The 24,670-nt window shown below is 45.2% G+C and overlaps 1 protein-coding gene across 1 annotated transcript in view; it reads right to left on the bottom strand.

Moving 5' to 3' along the window:
• The window catches only part of VWA2 (von Willebrand factor A domain containing 2), a 61,213-nt gene extending 38,876 nt beyond the window's left edge, over positions 1-22,337 (bottom strand). Inside the window, 3 exon segments of the mRNA XM_082407825.1 lie at positions 7,476-7,550; positions 12,488-12,549; positions 21,612-22,337. Coding sequence (XP_082263951.1) covers positions 7,476-7,550; positions 12,488-12,549; positions 21,612-21,658 — 184 coding nt within the window. The 5' untranslated portion in view covers positions 21,659-22,337.
• Between the last annotated feature and the right edge of the window lie 2,333 nt (positions 22,338-24,670).

Raw genomic sequence — 24,670 nt, 5'->3', positions numbered from 1 at the left:
TCTTTCTTTCTATTTTTTTCTCCCTTTTAATCTGAGCCGTGTGGACAAAAGGCTCTTGGTGCTCCAGCCAGGCATCAGGGCTGTGCCTCTGAGGTGGGAGAGCCAACTTCAGGACACTGGTCCACAAGAGACCTCCCAGCTCCACATAACACCAAACGGCAAAAATCTCTCAGAGATCTCCATCTCAACATCAAGACCCAGCTTCACTCAACGACCAGCAAGCTACAGTGCTGGACACCCTATGCCAAACAACTAGCAAGACAGGAACACAGCCCCATCCATTAGCAGAGAGGCTGCCTAAAATCATAATAAGGCCACAGACACCCCAAAACACACCACCAGACGTGGACGTGCACACCAGAAAGACAAGATCCAACCTCATCCACCAGAACACAGGCACTAGTCCCCTCCACCAGGAAGCCTACACAACCCACTGAACCAACCTTAGCCACTGGGGACAGATACCAAAAACAACGGGAACTACGAACCTGCAGCCTGTGAAAAGGAGACCCCAAACACAGTAAGATAAGCAAAATGAGAAGACAAAAAACCACACAGCAGGTGAAGGAGCAGGGTCAAAACACACCAGACCTAACAAATGAAGAGGAAATAGGCAGTCTACCTGAAAAAGAATTCAGAATAATGATAGTAAAAATGATCCAAAATCTTGGAAATAGAAAAGACAAAATGCAAGAAACATTTAACAAGGATGTAGAAGAACTAAAGAGGAACCAAGCAACGATGAAAAACACAATAAATGAAATTAAAAATACTCTAGACGGGATCAATAGCAGAATAACTGAGGCAGAAGAACGCATAAGTGACCTGGAATATAAAATAGTGGAAATAACTACTGCAGAGCAGAATAAAGAAAAAAGAATGAAAAGAACTAGGAACAGTCTCAGAGACCTCTGGGACAACATTAAACGCACCAACATTCGAATTATAGGGGTCCCAGAAGAAGAAGAGAAAAAGAAAGGGACTGAGAAAATATTTGAAGAGATTATAGTTGAAAACTTCCCTAATATGGGAAAGGAAATAGTTAATCAAGTCCTGGAAGCACAGAGAGTCCCATACAGGATAAATCCAAGGAGAAACATGCCAAGACACATATTAATCAAACTATCAAAAATTAAATATAAAGAAAACATATTAAAAGCAGCAAGGGAAAAACAACAAATAACACACAAGGGAATCCCCATAAGGTTAACAGCTGATCTTTCAGCAGAAACTCTGCAAGCCAGAAGGGAGTGGCAGGATATACTTAAAGTCATGAAGGAGAAAAACCTACAACCAAGGTTACTCTACCCAGCAAGGATCTCATTCAGATTTGCTGGAGAAATTAAAACCTTTACAGACAAGCAAAAGCTGAGAGAGTTCAGCACCCCCAAACCAGCTTTACAACAAATGCTAAAGGAACTTCTCTAGGCAAGAAACACAAGAGAAGGAAAACACCTACAATAACAAACCCAAAACGTTTAAGAAAATGGGAATAGGAACATACATATCAATAATTACCTTAAATGTAAATGGATTAAATGCTCCCACCAAAAGACACAGACTGGCTGAATGGATACAAAAGCAAGACCCATATATATGCTGTCTACAAGAGACCCACTTCAGACCTAGAGACACATACAGACTGAAAGTGAGGGGATGGAAAAAGATATTCCATGCAAATGGAAATCAAAAGAAAGCTGGAGTAGCAATTCTCATATCAGACAAAATAGACTTTAAAATAAAGACTATTACAAGAGACAAAGAAGGACACTATATAATGATCAAGGGATCGATCCAAGAAGATATAACAATTGTAAATATTTATGCACCTAACATAGGAGCACCTCAGTACATAAGGCAAATACTAACAGCCATAAAAGGGGAAATCGACAGTAACACAAGCATAGTAGGGGACTTTAACACCCCACTTTCACCAATGGACAGATCATCCAAAATGAAAATAAATAAGGAAACACAAGCTTTAAATGATACATTAAACAAGATGGACTTAATTGATATTTATAGGACATTCCACCCAAAAACAACAGAATACACATTTTTCTCAAGTGCTCATGGAACATTCTCCAGGATAGATCATATCTTGGGTCACAAATCAAGCCTTGGTAAATTTAAGAAAATTGAAATCGTATCAAGTATCTTTTCCGACCACAACGCTATGAGATTACATATCAATTACAGGAAAAGATCTGTAAAAAATACAAACACATGGAGGTTACACAATACACTACTTAATAACGAAGTGATCACTGAAGAAATCAAAGGGGAAATCAAAAAATACCTAGAAACAAATGACAATGGAGACACGACGACCCCAAACCTATGGGATGCAGCAAAAGCAGTGCTAAGAGGGAAGTTTATAGCAATACAAGCCTACATCAAGAAACAGGAAACATCTCGAATAAACAACCTAACCTTGCACCTACAGCAATTAGAGAAAGAAGAGCAAAAAAACCCCAAAGCTAGCAGAAGGAAAGAAATCATAAAGATCAGATCAGAAATAAATGAAAAAGAAATGAAGGAAACAATAGCAAAAATCAATGAAACTAAAAGCTGGTTCTTCGAGAAGATAAACAAAATTGATAAACCATTGGCCAGACTCATCAAGAGAAAAAGGGAGAAGACTCAAATCAATAGAATTAGAAATGAAAAAGGAGAAGTAACCACTGACACTGCAGAAATACAAACGATCATGAGAGATTACTACAAGGAACTATATGCCAATAAAATGGACAACCTGGAAGAAATGGACAGATTCTTAGAAATGCACAACCTACTGAGACTGAACCAGGAAGAAATAGAAAATATGAACAGACCAATCACAAGCACTGAAATTGAAACTGTGATTAAAAATCTTCCAACAAACAAAAGCCCAGGACCAGATGGCTTCACAGGCGAATTCTATCGAACATTTAGAGAAGAGCTAACACCTATCCTTCTCAAACTCTTCCAAAATATTGCAGAGGGAGGAACACTCCCCAACTCATTCTACGAGGCCACCATCACCCTGATACCAAAACCAGACAAAGATGTCACAAAGAAAGAAAACTACAGGCCAATATCACTGATGAACATAGATGCAAAAATCCTCAACAAAATACTAGCAAACAGAATCCAACAGCACATTAAAAGGATCATACACCATGATGAAGTGGGGTTTATCCCAGGAATGCAAGGATTCTTCAATATACGCAAATCAACGTGATACATCATATTAACAAATTGAAGGAGAAAAACCATATGATCATCTCAATAGATGCAGAGAAAGCTTTCGACAAAATTCAACACCCATTTATGATAAAAGCCCTGCAGAAAGTAGGCATAGAGGGAACTTTCCTCAACATAATAAAGGCCATATATGACAAACCCACAGCCAACACTGTCCTCAATGGTGAAAAACTGAAACCATTTCCACTAAGATCAGGAACAAGACAAGGTTGCCCACTCTCACCACTATTATTCAACATAGTTTTGGAAGTGTTAGCCACAGCAATCAGAGAAGAAAAAGAAATAAAAGGAATCCAAATCGGAAAAGAAGAAGTAAAGCTGTCACTGTTTGCAGATGACATGATACTGTACACAGAGAATCCTAAAACTGCCACCAGAAAACTACTAGAGCTAATCAATGAATTTGGTAAAGTAGCAGGATACAAAATTAATGCACAGAAATCTCTTTCATTCCTATATACTAATGATGAAAAATCTGAAAGTGAAATTAAGAAAACACTCCCGTTTACCATTGCAACAGAAAGAATAAAATATCTAGGAATAAACCTACCTAAGGAGACAAAAGACCTGTATGCAGAAAATTATAGGACACTGATGAAAGAAATTAAAGATGATACAAATAGATGGAGAGATATACCATGTTCTTGGATTCGAAGAATCAACATTGTGAAAATGACTCTACTACCCAAAGCAATCTACAGATTCAATGCAATCCCTATCAAACTACCACTGGCATTTTTCACAGAACTAGAACAAAAAATTTCACAATTTGTATGGAGACACAAAAGACCCCGAATAGCCAAAGCAATCTTGAGAACGAAAAATGGAGCTGGAGGAATCAGGCTCCCTGACTTCAGACTATACTACAAAGCTACAGTAATCAAGACAGCTTGGTACTGGCACAAAAACAGAAATATAGATCAATGGAACAGGATGGAAAGCCCAGAGATAAACCCACGCACATATGGTCACCTTATCTTTGATAAAGGAGGCAAGCATATACAGTGGAGAAAAGACAGCCTCTTCAATAAGTGGTGCTGGGAAAATTGGACAGGTACATGTAAAAGTATGAAATTAGAACACTCCCTGACACCATACACAAAAATAAACTCAAAATGGATTAAAGACCTAAGTGTAAGGCCAGACACTATCAAACTCTTAGAGGAAAACATAGGCAGAACACTCTATGACATAAATCACAGCAAGATCCTTTTTGACCCAGCCCCTAGAGAAATGGAAATAAGAACACAAATAAACAAATGGGACCTAATGAAACTTAAAAGCTTTTGCACAGCAAAGGAAACCATAAACAAGACCAAAAGACAACCCTCCGAATGGGAGAAAATATTTGCAAATGAAGCAACTGACAAAGGATTAATCTCCAAGATTTACAAGCAGCTCATGCAGCTCAAAAACAAAAAAACGAACAACCCAATCCAAAAATGGGCAGAAGATCTAAATAGACATTTCTCCAAAGAAGATATACAGATTGCCAACAGACACATGAAAGAATGCTCAACATCACTAATCATTAGAGAAATGCAAATCAAAACTACAATGAGGTATCATCTCACACTGGTCAGAATGGCCATCATCAAAAAATCTACAAACAATAAATGCTGGAGAGGGTGTGGAGAAAAGGGAACCCTCTTGCACTGTTGGTGGGAATGGAAATTGATACAGCCACTATGGAGAACAGTATGGAGGTTCCTTAAAAAACTAAAAATAGAACTACCATACAACCCAGCAATCCCACTACTGGGCATATACCCTGAGAAAACCATAATTCAAAAAGAGTCATGTATCAAAATGTTCATTGCAGCTCTATTTACAATAGCCAGGACATGGAAGCAACCTAAGTGTCCATCATCAGATGAATGGATAAAGAAGATGTGGCACATATATACAATGGAATATTACTCAGCCATAAAAAGAAATGAAATGGAGGTATTTGTAATGAGGTGGATGGAGTTAGAGTCTGTCATACAGAGTGAAGTAAGTCAGAAAGAGAAAAACAAATACAGTATGCTAACACATATATATGGAATCTAAGGAAAAAAAAAAAAAAAAGGTCATGAAGAACCTAGTGGCAAGATGGAAATAAAGACACAGACCTACTAAAGAATGGACTTGAGGATATGGGGAGGGGAAGGGGTGAGATGTGACAGGATGAGAGAGTGTCATGGACATATATACACTACCAAATGTAAAATAGCTAGCTAGTGGGAAGCAGCCGCATAGCACAGGGAGATCAGCTCGGTGCTTTGTGACCGCCTGGGGGGGTGGGATGGGGAGGGTGGGAGGGAGGGAGATGCGGGAGGGAGGAGATATGGGAACGTGTGTATATCTGTAGCTGATTCACTTTGTTATAAAGCAGAAACTAACACACACAAAAAAAATAAAATAAAAAAATAAAAAAATAAAAAATAAAAAACCTTTTGAATAGAAAAAATAAAAAAATAAAAAAATAAAAGAATTCACCAAGTAAATATGGAAGGAATAATCTAATTAGAAATTCACCATTTTGCAATCTACAAAGTAATCATTAATTCAGGCAAGGTTACTGTATCAATGTTAAGACCATTGGTTAAATGTTGTTGGGGAACAGGATATTTATACAGTCTCAAAGTATCACCATCAGATTAATTCTTAATTACAAATGGAAAAGGTACTTTTCAGTTAAGAGATCTGGCAAATGCCACCTTAACCAAGAAATCTGGTGGCTATTACTTCAACTAATGTCTTCAGTAATGAAACAAACTGATTTTATGTGCCTCCTAATTTGATGTATGGGAAATATACAACATCATCTATGTAGTATAATTTCCAGAAATGGTTAACTAATCTAATAAATAAACAGAAATCCATGAAAAAAAAAAAAAAAGAAACAGGACGTCTGCCGTAGCCGAGCACCACGTCACTAGGGGAGAGGGGGCCAGAATGGGTGACAATCAGCTTCCCTACAGTCTGGTCCCCAGAAGATCTTACTCCCAAAGCAGAGTGGAGGCGGAAACAACCTTGTGGCGGGTCAAGCTCCTCTAAGCCCAGTGGGGGAAATAACACTGGAGAAATTCTGGGCCAGAGGCAGCCCTCCGCTGCAGCAGGGAGCACCTCCTACCATGAGCACGACTCATGAAAGTCTGTATAATAATGGAAGAGTCTAATTCAACAACACTAACTGAGCCGTATGACAGGAGGGGCTACTGGGCCAGTGAGGGATACCCAAGAGCCTTGGCTCCTGCCCTCAGGGGTCACAATCTTGTCTGGGACACAGCCAGGCACCCTGGTTCATAAGGCTGCATTACCCAAGAGTCTACGTAACGATAGCCAGCACTGACTGCATCTTTCCTATATGCCAGGTGCTGCTTTAAACACTTTATATGTACGAATTTATTTAATTCTCATAACCACCTTGAGATATACTATTTCTTTATTTTTCAACAGTTATATTGAGATAATATTCACATACCATACCAGTCACCCATTTAAAGTATACACTTTAATGGTTTTTAGTATATTCAGATATATTTATCACCATCACAATCAATTTTAGAACATTTTCCATCTCCTCAAAAGGAAACCCTGTACTCTATCAGCTATCAGCTCTCTAGCCCCCTACCCCCACCCCTAAACAGATTTACAATCTGCATTCCCACTGGAGAGATAAGGAGAGCAGGGCACAGGGCAATTCAGGAATTTCATAAGGCCAAAGTACCAGAAAGTGGTGGAGCCGGGAATCAAACTGAGGCTGTCCACAGGTGTGGCTCCAGAGTCCACACCCTATCACCTCACCAGGAAGATGCAAGAGAGCAGAAGTCAGAGAAGCACCAGTGAGAAGGCGCCACGTGGTAGCAGCATGCAAGGGGGATTTCACCAGAGAGGGAGGGAAGGGACTGCGGGGTCCCTAGGAGTGGGCGGGTGTGGCTCGAGCATGTGGCGGGGATGACGAGCAGGGAGGAAGAGAATATGGCAGCAGACGAGGCTGGTTGTGTAGACGGTGGTCACACAACAGAAGACCTTGAAGCATGGGCCAAGAAATTCGGCAACAGGGATCTTCCTAGGGTTTTTACCCAGGAGAGGAACTTGGTCAGGCCCCTGTTTGGGGAAAATGACTCTGGCCACAGCATGAAAGAAGACAGGAGTGGGGCAGAAAGTGTCTGGCTTCTCTTGAGCCCATCACACAGAGGCTGAAGTAGGTGTTTAGAGGGTTGAGTAAAACGTGGGCTTACTTTTGCTGGCGACTGAAATCTTCCCAATGGTCTCCTTGCTCACGTGGACTTCCTGAAGAGGGAGGGATGGGGGCACTAGGAGAGAAAACACCAGAAGCAGTCATTACAAGGCAGAGAGGAGAGGAGTCTTAGTCTCCACGTTATATGACCAGAACAAACGGGTCACAAGAGAGAAAACAGGAAAGTGAAAGAGTTTAATGATATTGTATCTTAAAAATTACCAGATGGATAACATAAATAATTCCCTCCGCCCCCACCAATTGCCCCACTTCTATCAGGTATCTTTGCATTTAAATTTGGGTATTTTGAAGAGAAAAATTTTAAATATATACGGGAGGATATAGAGAGCCTGTGATTCTGATGAGTTTCGTCCCTGGGTAGGCATGATAACTGAATGCCCCTCTGGGGTGTAGCATCTTGCCATAAACATTAACCTTGGACGTGAACAGACAATTCATAGAAGAAAGAGAATTCATAGAAAAGCACAAGGAAAATTTTCAAACAGGTGACAAAACACTTTAACTCAAACAATGGGATACCCTTTTTTTTTTTTAAACTATTCGAGACCGTTTCTTTTTTTTTTTTTTTTTTTTTATTTATTTTTGGCTGTGTTGGGTCTTCGTTTCTGTGCGAGGGCTTTCTCTAGTTGTGGCAAGCGGGGGCCACTCTTCATCGCGGTGCGGGGGCCTCTCACTATCGCGGCCTCTCTTGTTGCGGAGCACAGGCTCCAGACGCGCAGGCTCAGTAGTTGCGGCTCACGGGCCTAGTTGCTCCGCGGCATGTGGGATCTTCCCGGACCAGGGCTCGAACCCGTGTCCCCTGCATTGGCAGGCAGACTCTCAACCGCTGCGCCACCAGGGAAGCCCGGGATACCCTTTTAAATGTGAAATTTAGATGATCCAGTTTTAAATTTAAATGTAACTGGGGAAAGATTAAATCAGGAAAAGCTTTTCCAGTGGTGGCACTGTAAACGGTACAACCCTTTTGGAAAACAATTTCGCCAAATGAATTAAGAGTCATCAAAGTGCTTAGGCTCCACAGTATCGCACCTGGGAACTGATCCAAAGGGGAAACAACTTTAGAGAAGGGAAAATGTGCACCAAGACACTCCCTTCAATGTTACTTGTTTCAGAGGAATGATGGTGATAACAAATATCCAAAGAGAGAGAACTCTCAGTAAACACTGATACATTCATTCAATGCAATTAATATGAACAAGGGCTAAAACGTTTTGGGGTAGAAAGTTTGTGGATACATTTTTTTTCTTCTATCTGATACCCAGTAAAATTGTAATAATGGCATATGAGCAGCCAACAACAATTTTCAAATTAAACCTTGAGGGCAGGTAACACGCCAGGTGCTCAACAGCAAGCCAACCACGATGAAAGTTCTGAAGACAGTGAGGTGCCACTTGGAGGGACTATTTGAAAAGCCAACTGTGCACGGTCACTGTCAGAAGCAGCAGACATGTAGATGCTTATAAACGTCCATGTCCGCTGGGTAAGCACAGTGGGCACAAAGTGAGGGTGGGCAAAGCCCAGGAGCCGGACAGGCCAGGAACGGGGCAGATGAAGGAATGTGAGATGGGGTGGGGGGGCTGCTGAGGACAGAGGTAAAGGAGAGGGAGCCAGGCGGGGGTGGGGGTAGGGTAGGAATCACACAACACAGGGAAGTTGGGCTCAGGGGGATTTGCCCCTGCCAGGAAGGCGACCAGGAGGAGGACACCAAAAAACGATGTCAGGTTCTGGGGGGCATGCTTCTCGTTGGCAGCAGCCCCTGGAGTTCATTAGGCCAGGGGTCCCCAACCCCCGGGCCATGGACCGGTACTGGTCCATGACCGGTTAGGAACCAGACTGCACAGCGGGAGGTGAGCGGCAGGCAGGCAAGTGAGCGAAGCTTCATCTGTATTTAGAGCCGCTCCCCATTGCTCGCATTACCACCTGAGCTCTGCCTCCTGTCAGCATTATGGTGAGTTGTATAATTATTTCATTATATATTACAATGTAATAATAATAGAATTAAAGTACATAATAAATGTAATGCTCTTGAATCACCCTGAAACCATCCCTTCCATGCCGGTCCGTGGAAAAATTGTCTTCCACAAAACCAGTCTCTGGTGCCAAAGAGGTTGGGGACCACTGCATTCAGCAACTACCCCCCCTTGGCTGGTCCCAGCCCCACCTTCTGTGGCTCCTCTACATTCACTAGTCCCTGAAAAACAAACTAAACCAGTGTCTACTTCTCCCCCGACCATATCTTTTGAGTTCCTGCTCACCTGATATGCCCTCCCCTTAATCTCTACTCGAGTAGAAGATGGTTTCAGGCCAAAATGCTGAACCAGCCATTAGCTCCACACTCAAAAGCTGTCAGACAAGTAAGTAGATGTCATGAAGTCCAAGAAAGTCCGCCACTGCCATTTTGCCACCAGAGGCAGAAACAAGACATAAACTACAATACAGACAGTAGACTGAATTAAAGAAAAAAAAAATCCTCCACTTCCATAAAACACATGGCAGACGCTGGGACAGAAGCAGAGGCAACACTTACCCTCCAAACTCCAAAAACAAAAGATCACAAAAATCACTCAGTAATTCAGCAAACTGGTCCTCCAGAAAATGGAGGCTTTCTGCGTCAGTGCACTCGACATCATCAAGATCTTGTCAAATTGCGGGGGTTCCTGCTGCAGCCCATCCCGTGATGCGGTGCAGCTCCCATGAGCCCTGCACCCCCGGAAGTTCTCCGAGGGCAGGAACACCTCCACCTGTCCTCCACAGAGCCCAGCCCAGCTCTCTGCACACAGTTTGGCCAAATGAATTAAGAACTATAAAAATGCTCACATCCTTTGACCCTGTAGTCAAAGCCAGTAGGCACTAAGCTTTCCTGAATGAGCCCATGAATTACTGGCAAAGGGTCCAGGAGCTAAGGAATCCCTAAGGTCCTGTTCCTTTTTAAATGTCTTACCAGCAAATTCTCCAGCTGGAGACACACCAGCCATCGCCCCGGATGGGAGGGAGGAGGTGCTCCGTGACCAGAGACCGCTCACTACAGATGTGACTCAGCTAATGTAACTCTGCACCATGTGCCCAGCTGTCCTGGCGGGTGCCAGGCTTCAGGTGAGGCCTCCTTCGGGGGAGTGGGTACCGGGGTGATGTCCCCACTGCGCCCCTGCGAAACTACCTCAGGACTCTGCAGAAGTCCATCTTGGAACAGGGAGCTGATGAATGCACGACTGCTGCTTCCTCTCCCAACCAAGTCAGCCCACACCTCTGGGGACCACCTACGTGGGGAGGGCGGGGGCAATGGGTGGTGCTAAGAAGCTGGACAGGGAGGGGGTGGAGTGGGTGGTGGGTTTTCATCCCAGTCAGTCCTGCTACTGATAGCTGTGCAGCCCCAGGCAAATCACAGAACCTCTCTGGGCCTCCCCTGCCTCATCTGTACAACCTAGGGGTGGTCAGATCAAGTGCTCTGTAAACTGGACAGGCTACAGAGGGTAAAGTTCCACGATGAGCTAGAACAGAACCTTTACTGTGCCTGGGCCCCCAGGGACCGCATTCGGGCCCTGTCCCCAAACACATCTCATTTCTCCCGAGTTCTTTGGCCATGAAGCTACTGTGTTACATTCAGCACCCACATGGCTTCAAGAGAGGGGATAGGCGGGCTGGGCAAGCACACCCTTCTTCCAGCCTCTCTTATCTCCCTGAGGCTCTGGAGAACAGGCAGGTGGTGACAGCAGCCAACGAGCAGAGAGTGTACCCCTACTCACAGAAACACAGACCAGGGAAGAACTGGAAGAGAGCCTCAGAGACCGCAAGAGGACCCTGGGCTAGCCTCAGACAGCCACCCAGCCCACTGGCTCCTACTCGTTGGACGACAATCCACAAAACACACTATTCCTTTCTACCATCTCATATTTCAAAGGGGCTAGAACTTGGGAGGGCCAAAGTGGGAAGTAAACAGAAAATTGATTTGCTCCATTATTCATTCATTCATCTGCTTCTTGAGAACCAACTATGTGCCAAGCTCAGTGCTAGGAGCCAAGATCACACTAAGTAGTGAATGAAGAATAGGCAGAGTCTCTTTCTCATGGAGCTTATGTCCAGCGGAGAAGATGGACATTATTTTTAAAAAATTCACAGAGAAATAAACTCATATCTGTGTTAAGTGCTACACAGCAGAGGAATTCAACAGTACAGGAGGTTTTAACAGGGGGATCTGACCTGATGTGGGGGTCCAGGAGGAACTGTGCTGGGTGCTGGAAGATGAATAGGAGTTTACCAGAATAGCGGTGTTGGGGTGAGGCAATGATCCAGGAAGAGAGGCCAACATAATTGAGAACCCCTAGGGTGGGAGGGAGCAAGGGTGCTGGGCAGGCCTGGAAGGAGTGTGGGCTGCAACACAAAGGGTGGACAGAGGGAGCTCCAGAGGGGGCACCAGGTGGCACAGGATCAGATCAGGCAGGGCCTCTTTTTTTTTTTTTAATTTCTTTTTTCGATGTGAACCATTTTTTGAAGTCTATATTGAATTTGTTACAATATTGATTCCTTTTTTTTTTTTTTTTTTTATGTTTTGTTTTTTTGTCCCCAGGGCATGTGGGATCTTAGCTCCCCGATCAGGGATCAAACCCGCACCCCCTGCATTGGAAGTTGAAGTCTTAACCACTGGACCGCCAGGGAAGTCCCAGGCAAGCCCTCTTAAGAGCAATAGGACATCACTTAAAAGTTCCAGGTAGGGGATGGGAGTGGAGAGGGGTCCAGACATGATTAGATTTGCATTTTGAAATGGCTGATGTGTGAAAAACAGGATGGACGGGAACCAGGTGAACCCAAGGAGACCAGTCAGGAGGCTACTGCAGTGGTCCAAGCACCAGATGATGGGGCTTAGAGTAGGCAGGTGGCCGTGGAGTGGAGAAACACAAATGTACTCAAGAACTTTAGAAGTTAAAATCAACAGGATGTGAGGCAAACCAAACCCCTCAACACCTTAACCCTCGCCTCACAACCAAGAAGACTTACCTTCGGCAAACAGGAAAATGCAGATGGCTTCCAGCAACAGGAAAGAGGGCATGTTGATATAACTATAGGGCCAGGACAAGAAAATAAAGCATCAGCAATCAGCTCTGTGAGCTCCTCAAGTCACACCTCCAAACAAGACCACAGTGGCTCAGCCTTTCCCAGGGCACAGATATGACCCTAGAGGCTGCTCCTTGCCATGACAACTAGAGTAGCCTGGAGAAGACTCAAATCCCAAAAAGCCAGGGAAGACTACTCCAGTGACTCTGATTTTAAAGGACAGCCTAACATCTTCCCCAGACACCTAGCTCCAAAGCCCCCAGCTCCTTCACAGACTCTGGCAAGGTGCGCTGTGTCCACAGTTAAGAGACCAGGGGCCCTGCTCAGCCTCGGCCCTGACCAGCCACGTGACCCTGGGGAAAGCCCCTCCCTCTTAGCAGCTCCATTTCTTCACAAGTAGTTAGATTCTGATAGACTGAAGATTTGATTTCAAAGTCTTCATTTTCTGAAACCAAGTAAGCTCTCCCAGCCCACACTTTCTAAATTACTTAAAAACAGTAACATGGCTGAGGAAGAAACAAAAGTGTTTTTGTAAAGTTTTTTTGTTGCCTAATGCTTATAGTATGGGTAAAATTCAGTTCCATGGGGCCTGATTACTTATCGATTTTTGAGGGAGATATTAAGGATGGGAAGTGAGAGCTTTTCCTGAGAAACCATAGACCATAACTTTGATTCCATAAGGGCACATATCTGAGGTTTACTTCTAATTTTAGCTGTGAGGCCTGGAAATGCAATATTATCATTTCAATCACAAAGATATGATGCACAATTCAGACAGACTTATATTTTGGTAAGTATACATGTAGCGTAAGAACTGAAAGGGATCATATAGATGAAATTTAGACTTTTCCCCCCAGCATAATTCAGCAGGGAAAAAAATCTAAAAATATCTTAACAACAGAAATTCTATTTTTTGTCCTTTGGGATGCAATACATTCAAGATCTCACCCTATAGTTTTTCTGCATTAAACATAAATCACAGCAAGATCTTTTTTGATACACCTCCTAAAGTAATGAAAATAAAAACAAAAATAAACAAATGGGATCTAATTAAACTTAAAAGCTTTTGCACAGCAAAGGAAACCATAAACAAAACAAAAACACAACCCTCAGAATGGGAGAAAATATTTGCCAACGAAGCAACTGACAAGGGATTAATCTTCAAAGTATACAAACAGCCCATGTCGCTCAATATCAAAAAAACAAATAACCCAATCAAAAAATGGGCAGAAGATCTAAATAGACATTTCTCCAAAGAAGACATATAGATGGCCAAAAAGCACAAGAAAAGATGCTCAACATCACTAATCATTAGAGAAATTCAAATCAAAACTACAATGAGGTATCACCTCACACAGGTCAGAATGGCCATCATCAAAAAATCTACAAACAATAAATGCTGGAGAGGGTGTGGAGAAAAGGGAACCCTCTTGACTGTTGGTGGGAATGTAAATTGATACAGCCACTATGGAGAACAGTATGGAGGTTCCTTAAAAAACTAAAAATAGAACTACCATATAACCCACCAATCCCACTCCTGGGAATATACCTGGAGAACACCATGGTTCAAAAGGATACATGCACCACAATGTTCACTGCAGCACTATTTACAATAGCCAGGACATGGAAGCAACCTAAATGTCCATCAACAGAGGAATGGATAAAGAAGATGTGGTATATATATACAATGGAATATTACTCAGCCATAAAAAAAGAACAAAATAATGCCATTTGCAGCAACATGGATGGATCTAGAGACTGTCATACTGAGTGAAGTCAGACACAGAAAGACAAATATATGATATCACTTATATGTGGAATCTAAAAAAAAAAGGGTACAAATGAACTTATTTACAAAACAGAAGTAGAGCCACAAATATAGAAAACAAACTTATGGTCACCAGGGGAGAACGGGGGAGGGATAAATTGGGAGATTGGGACTGACATGTACACACTACTATATATAAAATAGTTAACTAATAAGAACCTGGTGTATAGCACAGGGAACTCTACTCAATACTACGTAATGGCCTATATGGGAAAAGAATCTAAAAAAAAGTGGATATGTGTACATGTATAACTGATTCACTTTGCTGTACACCTGAAACTAGCACAACATTGTAAATCAACCATACTAGCAAGGGCCAGGCAACGCACATGTTTCTTTCCACTAAACAAATAACACGGATGCTCAATCAGGAGATAATTCCAAAGAGAAAATCCTAAGCAGAGATGTGGAAAGGGAAACACTGCAGGATTCCAGGAGAATCCCAGGCTATAGAGACGAGGGCAGAGAGAGAAGCGGTCAGTCTCTGCGGGGGCACGGAAGCATGCAACACGCAGCGGGGAAATTCACTTCAACCTGACACTCTCCAAAAATCCCTTTAACATCCTCAGTAAGGGCCACTCTCCTGCATCTAAGAACGTGGAGAGCAAGGCAGAAGCCCCATGTCTTCATTTACGGATCCTGGCCCTTCGGATCCCCCACCTCCACTAGGGACGCCAGTTCTCCAAAACACCTGGCGGGAGTCTCCTGGTCGTCTTCGGTGACTCAGCCATGTGACTTTCGTCTCACTCGTCTGCTGCACCCCATCCACCTCTGCCCGGGCACTGAAAACACACCTGCCAGCTGCAGGAACACAACAGAACTCCACTCTGAATTCAGAGGATTTGCCGACCAGTCTGAGAGCAATGGCTGCCTTGAAAATCAAAGTCACCCAGGAAATGTATATTCTTGTGAACTGTAGAAGAGTTAAAAATGACCCAACTCGTGTTCATGAAGGTGCTACTGCCAGACCTCACTGGAATTGCAGGAAATATGAATAACCAGCGGTGGTGGGTGTGCTTTCCTGGCCAATGCTTACCCCCTGGGCCTGCACGCCTACCCTCAGGTGGCGCACTCTGGTGTCAAAAGTAAAGAGGAGACTCAGTGAATGAATGCACACACCCCAGAGACGATTGGAAGGCATCACTGATGCTCAGAAGGGGATGGGTCCTGGGTGATCACACAGCTCAAGTCTCTGGCTCCTAATCCAACAGGCTTTCCTCTAACCATGCTACTCCTGGAGCCGAAGTCAGCTCAGAGTCCTAGAGCCACAGCCCTGAACTCCATCCACGCTGAGCTGGCACACCGTCAGTCACTCCCGGACAGGCGGGAGCCATCCCCACCCCATGGTGGCAGAGTCTGCATCCTGGATCCAGGGGCCCTACTTCTCAACCGATGCTGTGCGACGCTGAGAGGGGGCTACGGTTCCTCACCTGCAAAATGAGGAGGTTGGACCAGATGCTGCCAAGGTGTCTTCTGGTTTAAAAAAAAAAATCTCCTTTTGATCTCCCCTCCATCGTGGACCTACGATGGTCAGACCTTACTCCCCTGTCTATTCAGCTTGCTGGATTTCAAAACATTTCTGAAGCAAACCAAATCGAATATCCTAACCAGCTGAGGGTCTCTGTGCTTCAAATAACTCAGAGGCTTCACATCCTCACCTCATCTAAGTGAAAACTGGACACGCCATACTGCAAGCGGGAGGAAGGCAGGAGCTTCCCAGACACAGTCAAAGGGAGAAAGGAAGACAGAGAGGATACCGGCTGGTGGAGGGGCTGTCATGCCTCCTGCCCCGCTCATGCCAGCAAGACAGACTTTCCTTTTCCCCAAGGACCTGTTTTCTTTCCTCTTACTTCAGACAACAGCCCGCAGGACAAGTCCCCACCTGGCGCCTGGAAGCCAGGCAGGGGGCCTCGAGATAAGGGCCAGTGCAGAGCAGAGGGAAAGGGCTTCTCCATGCCGTACAGTCCCGAGGTTCAGGATGATTTTCTGGGATCACAGCTTCTGACCTTGGGCACGCGCGGGACTCTGAGGCTCAGGCCTGTTAATTTTTTTTTTTACAAAACTAGGATTCTAGCAGCCTCCGCAGGCTGCCATGAGGACAAGGTAAAAGGGAGTACAGAAGGTTCCCGATGCAGAGCAAGGCGTTCGGTGAACACGGGCCCCTCCCTCTACTAGGTGACAAGCCTAAGCACATCCATCGTGCTCTATCATGCACCTCTGCTTGCCCAGATGAATGTTTTGCCAGAGCCTCCTAAGGTTCTGCTCATTAAAACAAAATTTGTGTTGGCCATCTGGAAATCAATATAAGAAATCAAACGCCTCCTCGTAAGTGCTTGGCTCAGATGGTGCTGACTCTGGGACCTCAGCAGCACCTCCCTCCCCTGTCCTCCCACACCCACTGCAATCCCCACTGTCACACAGCCCACACTGAGCCTGCCTGCTGGTATATCTGTCCTGCCTGCCAGATGGCAAATGGCTCAGGGACTAGGGATTGTGTCTCAGTCTCTGCTGGAGCCCCAGCAAGCTACACGTGCCTGGCACATAGTAGGTGAGACACGTGCTTACTGGAACGCAGCACGGCAGGTCGGCTGGAAGGATACTTCCTGATGAATCTTTGTATTCTTTTTTATACCAAGATAAATGAAACTGTTATTTCGATGCTGGTGCAGGGTTAATAGCACTCTTTACTATCTATTCCCACCCAATCATCTCAAAAATTCAGTTCATTCCCCCCAACTCACATAGCAAAACTTTCTTGCAATACTAATTCAACATTCTAAATACAACCCTACATCCGAAAATTTTTTAAAGGATGAATTCCACAGTAAAAACCAACAGCTGCTCCCACCTAGTGAGCGCTTAACTCACTAAAGCGCCCAGTACCAGGCTCCATACTTCTGTATCTTCTCTCTCCTAATCCTCCCAGCCAGCTCATGACAGCATGTTACCCCCATTTTACAGATGAGAAAACTGAGACATGGAGAAGTGAAGTGTTTCGCCCCAGGTAAGACAGCTAGTAAGTACATTGGACTCCTTTCTGGCCTCCCGGTGATCTGTTCCATCGGTCACCTTCCTGATTCTGGGGGATCAGGATAGAGGAACAGAAGCATAATTAAAAATCTGCCACCCTGAATCCCACCCATTGGCAGTCTTCCATGAGCTAATACCTGCCAGCAACTCCCCCACTCGAGCACAAAACTTGAGAAGATTTCCAGAACTCTATGCATTCTTGTACAAAGCAGTCGGGAGTGGTCTGCAACCCAGGGGCAGAAACAGATCCTTCGTTCCCAGGTACACGTCGTCAAGCCTCTTCCATTACAAAACGCCTGACTCATCACATTTGTTCCTTTCTGTTCCATTACTCATGCGAATCCCACACATTATTCCTAGCTTCTGCGGTTCTCACGCTTGGACTTAGACACCCCCCCACCCCGTCTTCTTATCTGATTCTTATTTTCCAATCCTGATTCCATGCAGCACCAGCAGCACTTGGGACAGCGGGTGAGTGAGGGTTGCTGCAGGACGCTGCAAAACATCACACTCTGTGCTGCCCCAGGATTACATTTCCCATGAGACAGGAAGAAAGGAAGGCCAAACAAGGCTACTTTTGAAAAAAAAGGGCCAGACTGAGCAATAGCTAAAGGCAGTTTTGCAGGACAATGCCCACCTTCTCCTCTATGATCAGAAATGAAATGAGGGCAGGGTGAAAAAGGAGAGCGCTTCCACCTCCTTACAAAATGCAATTCCAACCCTGAATATTAGATTAGCCCTTGGCAGCCTCCTCTCCATCAGTAGGATGGAAATCTGAACCCTTTACAAAAACAGTCCACACCTGAACAGAAAGACTTTAAAATCTGAGGTAAAAGTCTCCAGCCTGGAAGCCCGTGGTCTTTCGCTGTAACAAACACCTTCTTTGTTCATTTGGCAAAATACTTGGCTCAGACCCAGAAAGTCAAGGGAAGTGAATGACACATTTGTAGTCTGATAAGGCAAGAAGAGCATTTTAAAAGTTGCTCTGGGCACATCATGCTCCCTCTAACAAAATCACAATTTTCAGAACCTAACAGTCTGGCAACCAGAAATCAGTCCCAAGGGTCAAACAATGTGCCCTTTGGATCTCTGGATGGTTGGGGAGAATAGGCAGATTGGGCATAAATCACAGGTTTCCCACAGTCACTGTACCTGCTAAGAGACATTTTTAGCCAAAAGAGATTTTGATATTTGTTTTGGTAGTATTTGGAAATCCTTTATTGAAACTGTACAGGACCCAAATTCACTGCCATGGGACTCTGGAAAGACACACACAGGACTGGAAATCCAGGGCTGAAATTCCAGACTAGTTCTGCTTCTAACCAGACGGGTGACTCTGCAAACAACTCCTCACACACACACAACGCCCCACCCCCCGTCCCTGCCCACCTCAGTTCATTCATCTGTTTCATAAACTGACAGTGTTGTAAAGATCCAGTGGAATAGTGTGTGAAAGTCCCCCTAAGGGTAAAAGACTTTCTAAACGTATGATGTTAAAAGATTATCACTGCATTTAATATATTAACTTCATTTAACTACTCATACCCTATAGGGTAGACATGATCATTTCCACTTTTATACTTGTGGAAATGGTCTCAGAGAAGTTGGGGTCCAAGGTCAAAGAGCTGGTAAATCACAAGTTTGGTGTCAGGCCCAGGTCTTCTGATGCTGGCAGCCCGGACATGCCAAGAAGCGTGCCATATACAGTTGGCGTGCAAAGAGCACCAGTCTGACATCAGGAGGCCTGAGCGCCGACCTCTCAGGTAAATTCCTTCACTTTAGTCACTCAGTTTTCTTCTTTCAAAAGTGGGGGTGACATTACCCATCCTATTTACCTGGAAAGGTTGTTGCCAGCATCACATGAGACTACAGTGCAGAAGTCCTCTGGCAAGGGCAAAGGTAACTAAATGGAGATCAGGGAAATCCAGTTAAGAGAAGGGACCCAGGATCAGGAAAGGAAGTGAGGGATGGAGGATCATAATCACATTCAGGGAAACCCAGCAGGTAGTTTTCTGGGTGGAAGAGGAAGAGTAAGCAGGCTGGAGCTGTTTAGAAGATGAAAGGATGAACTAAAAGAAGGGCCTTCAGGTGTATTCAGCTGTCCCAGGTTGCTGGCTTGGGGAGACGCTGAAGCAGGGGTGTTGCACGGGATAGACCCTCCCTTGTTCAGGGTTCCCAAGAGACCTCCAATAGCTTTGTAGATGATGGGAGGGATGTGTCTTTTTTTTTTTTTTTAATATCCTTGTGGGATAAAATTAAAAATGAGCAATTCTGTTACAGTCCTTTCAATTAAAACAGTTTTCTTTTTTTTTACTGATCTGTGAAGTACCAAAGTGTGAGGACCACTCTTCTAAAACACCTCATAGTGGTGCTGACCCTTCCATTGATGTAATTATATGAAATTTAAATTATTCAGTAAAAACTAGTAAGCATCTGCCCTGTGCCCAGCACCCTCCCAGGTGGTGGGAATGCAGTGAATATGCTCTATAAGATGCGCACCTGGTGGGCACATTCTTAACAAAAGGCTTTTACATTTTCACCAGTAGTTTATCCTCAATGTCATCAGTTGCCAATTAGTGACTGTGCTGCTCAAGAAGCTCATTAAAAACCCAGGAGTCAGCGTTCCTGGCAGGCTCTCCCATTCTCCCTCAGGCAGTCTTCCACCTTTTCTGGGTCTCAGTCTCCTCATCTGTAAAAACACGGGCATCTGACTATAATTCATTCCAAGAACTCGAGCCTATTGAGGGGGGAGGGGAAAGAGCTACACTAAGCTCTGGACGATAGACCAAAAACCAGATTTAAAGAAAAAAATGTCAGACTTCCCTGGTGGCACAGTGGTTGAGAATCCGCCTGCTAATGCAGGGGACACGGGTTCGAGCCCTGGTCCGGGAAGATCCCACATGCCTCGGAGCAACTAGGCCCATGTGCCACAACTACTGAAGCCTGTGCGCCTAGAGCCCGTGAGCCACAACTACTGAAGCCTGTGCTCCTAGAGCCCATGCTCCGCAACAAGAGAAGCCACCGCAGTGAGAAGGCCACACACCACAACGAAGACCTAAAGCAGCCAAAAAATAAATAATAAAATTAAAAAATAAAATTGTTTAAAAAAAAATAAAGAAAAACATCATTGATGGTTTTCAAAGACACAGGTAGGATGAACGAAGGAATCTCCATGACCCTCCGGGATTTGCCTGGGGACCCTGTCTGGGAAATTCTTATACATCAAGAGGTGGCTCTGAGCTGGATTTCTACAAAGAAGAGTAAGGGCCATATCCCATGCAAAGAACTATCTAGTGGAGCTTTGTACCCCCATCAGCCACAGGAAGAGAAGGGCTGCAGGCTACCGAAAGCCAGCAGCATTTACAAATGAACTTCCACGGCCTTTATCAACTACAGCTGTACCTCTCTTGGTTTTGTTTCCTTCTCTTTTCTGACTCTTCTCTCAATAACTGCACATTTCTTAATATAATGTCACACTGGAAGCAAAACAGACCTTCAATTTTTAGACCTCAATTTATAAAACACTTAGAGGTTCTAGGGGTTTTGTTTTTAAATTAATGGACCGCATAATTTGAAAACTGCACAGGTTCTAATTATTCAGTTCCAAGACACCAAGCACACTGCATAGCGTCACCATGGAAAGGCCCCTCTCAGCGGGAAAGCCATTGATTCCACAATGAAAGGGCAGCAAGGTGCCCTCCTCCCTTCTCTTCTGCCTGGGTGTCCACCCTGTTTTTAAATCCATGGCCCCTGGCAAGTTTTTAAGGTGCAATTCTGAGACCCTCCCCTTTCCCATCCCAGAAGGTGGCCAAGAGCCAGCCCTGAATTGGAGAAGTGCAGGAAGCAAGGCTGGTCCAGCTGGCCAGAGTGGGGTTGGGCCGGGGAGGGGGTCCCAGGAGGTGAAATCACCATGGAGGATAAATCCCTTGGACTTCCCACAGGCCAAGGGCGAGTCTCTCAGGGCAGCGGGCCCCTCTCAGGCTCTGCTTGCAGAGACCTCGCTGGGGGCAGTGGGCTGCTTGGGAAAACCAAGCGGGCACCTGCATCCGTTCTGTAAAATGGAGTGGGGGAGGAGGCTTGGGCTTGCCCCCAAAGCCTTTATTCGAAAGGCGAGCCAGGTTAGGGGGGCTCCACGACCGCGCCAAGCCTGTCGGGTGTATTATGCGGTTCCCTCCTCCACCCACATTCACCGGCCCCCCATCCCCTTACCTGCGGTCCGCGCCCCTCCGCTCGGTGCTCCGCTGTCGAGGACCCATGAGAGGGGCCGTTCCCGAGCCCGCCGCGCGCTGCCTCCCAAGAACCCCGCCGGCTCGCCCGGGGCCGACAGCGGGGAGCCTGGAGGAGGCGCGCGCCAGGTGCGCTTTGCCCGGGACGCCGACTTCCCGGAGAGGCGCCCGGGCCCCACGGCCGCACTCAGGTGGAGCGCAGACATTGCCGAACAAAACCCGCCGCCCCGACGCCGCGTCCGCGCGGGGCCACGCCGTCTCGGCACTCCGGGCACATTCGCCCGGTGGCCGGGCGTCTCCTCTCCTGCGAGCGCGAGGAAGGAAGCGGCGCCTCTTAGAGGCCACTAACCACGCCCCGGAGCGCGGGCGCCTGCGGCGTGGAGACCACTCGGGCTGGGCTCTCCGCGGCGAGAAGCGCGCGGCGAGACACGCTCGGGCCAGGGGGCGGGGCAGGCCCGGGGAGGAGCGCCCGGGTGGGAGCCACGTGGGACACCTGTGTTGCTCACGGAGCAGAGGCGGCGAGCGCGGCGAGGAGCGCGCGGCGAGACACGCTCGGGCCAGGGGGCGCTGCAGGCCCGGGGAGGGGCGCCCGGGTGGGAGCCACGTGGGACACCTGTGTTCCTCACGGAGGAGAGGCGCGGAGCGCGGCGCCGGCCGAGCCCGCTCTCCCAAGGCCGGTGCATTGCGCTTCTGGGAACACGGCCCGCAGCGCCCCTCGCGTTTTTAAACAACGCGTTGGCCAAGGCTGGCAAATTAACAAAGGTACTTAACTTCTGCTCTGGTCTCCCAGCCTCCGAGCGGTGCAGCAGGGAGCACTGTGTCATCTGCCGTCGACTCCGCAGGATTTATTGCTTCGACCCTTGCGAAAATGTTGACTTTGGCATCGTTTCTGTTTGTCATGGCAATTGGCCTTTGTTTACCTGTCTGTCCTGTTCTTGCAGTTGGGCGGTAGTAAGCGGGCCTTTGGCCAGTATCCTCGTTTAAGTCTAGTAGGTGCCTTGATTTTAAAAATCAAACACCACAAAGCAAAAATAGCTCAATGCCTGGCACAATGCCTTGTGCGTAGTAAGCACTCAAAAAAAGAAAAAGCTATTATTGCATAATCTATAGTTTTCATACTTCATCAAAAAAAAGTGTCATTGCATAACGTGTGCTCATTACCAAAAAAAATAAAATGATAAGCAAAGCACACCTACCCCACCACCCAGAGACAGTCACTATTAACATTATGGTGTTCCTTCTTCCAGCATCATTCTACTCATATTAAATTTTATTGTTAGCTCATTCCATGCATAGTGTATCATAACCAGCTTTTTTATGTCCCTTTTTGAACATCTTTCTGTGACTTTTCTTCACTTCCACTGCATTTTATTTTTCAAGTCAGTCACAAAATTGTCCAATTTCGAGGAAAGGGGAAAAGATTCTGAGGGGGGAGTAACAAGATTCTGTAAGAGGATATGGTACCAGAACTTCTGTAGCAACTATTTTTGGAAACACACTTTGCCACAATTCTAGCAATATTTTGGAAGATTCCTTACTATTGTCTAGATAAACATTCATGTTATCTGCAAGTGGAGATATTTTTTCCATTAAAAAAATCTGTTTTTATTTTTAAAAACTTTAACATCTTTATTGGAGTATAATTGCTTTACAATGGCGTGTTAGTTTCTGCTTCTTTCTGTGGCTTTTAGCCACTTTTAATGTTCTAGTGTGCTTAACCAGTCCACTATTTTAATTTTAATCATTAGATATTTGTGCTTTTGCCCAGTTACTCCCTTGGAGTAAACTGCAAGATGGCAAAGTTCTAGGCTATAGGGTATATATACAATTTAAGGCTTTTGATGTGTATTATCAAGTTGCCCTCCAGGAAGATTGACCTGTTTCCTCTGTTCCAAGCCCCTCCCCCATTATTCTTATAAATGTCGATCTGATAGACGAATAACAATTCTGTTTTTACATCTTTCCTTTTCAAAAAATTCTAAAAATGTCACATTTCCCTCTGTGGTTCTCAGCTGGTTTCCAATCCTCCCAATATTGACAACTTGCAGTGAAAGTGGCCCATGGTAAGGTCGATTGTTGCAAACTTCACTGAAGAGGGGAAAAAAGAGGCCTCATTTTTTCACCTCGTTTCATTCCTCCCAATAATATTTACTGAGCACCCAAATGTAAAAACCGTCAACCAGAGCAGCATAAGTAATGCCTGAGCACCTGTGCAGGGGAACTTGTCTGCGGGTCTAAATGCTCGGTGGGCGAGGCATAGTCTCTGCCCCTAGATGGGCACTGTCCCATAGAAATGCAATGCACGCCACACAGGTGATTTCAAATGCTCTAGTAGCCATATTAAAGTGAAAAGGAGCAGGTGAACTTAATTTACTAACCCAGTAGATCCCAAATATTATCTCAACATGTAATCAGAGTGAGATATTTTAAGCTAAGTCTTTGAAATTCAGTTGTATTTTACATTTACAGCACATCTCCTTTTGGACTAGCTGTATTTTAAGTGTTCAATAGCCACAAGTGTCGAGTTGCCCATGCCGCCCTAGATAGGGCAGGCGTTTGAGAAGAGCAGACCAAGTCCGGGTCAAAGTGGGAATTTCACAGCTGACAACCCTCTCCCCAACCTGTTCTGATTGGTTGTTGACAGTTAACCAGCACACCTTTGCCTAAGGAGGTTTACCTTAGAGAAGCTACATTTCAATTCTGGATGCTCCTGACAGTTTTACATCTGTAGTTGGGGGCATTTCACATTTTCATTCCATGATTAAGAAGTAAAAAGGCTGAAACTATAAATACTGGTGGAGATATTGAAACGGAGTAGGACCCTATATGGTCCTTGCCCCCCCCATGTCCTCAGCCTGCCTTTTGTCTGTGAAAAAACTTTAGTCAAAGAATAAGTTTAATCAGAGCAGTGAGAAAATGCAGAAACAGAGGAAAACAGTCCAACAAAATAATAATAGTTTAGTCATTAGGCAAATCAAGGACTTCTAGTTCCTCTTCAAGGGCTATAGATAATACTCTGAGCCACACCCTGTGAGCTGATTC

The sequence above is a fragment of the Balaenoptera borealis genome (assembly GCF_965194805.1).
Source record: "Balaenoptera borealis genome assembly, chromosome: 10".
NCBI classification, from domain to species: domain Eukaryota; kingdom Metazoa; phylum Chordata; class Mammalia; order Artiodactyla; family Balaenopteridae; genus Balaenoptera; species Balaenoptera borealis.
The sequence above is the reverse complement of the archived record's forward strand: the minus strand, read 5'-3'. Positions and strand labels throughout refer to the sequence as shown.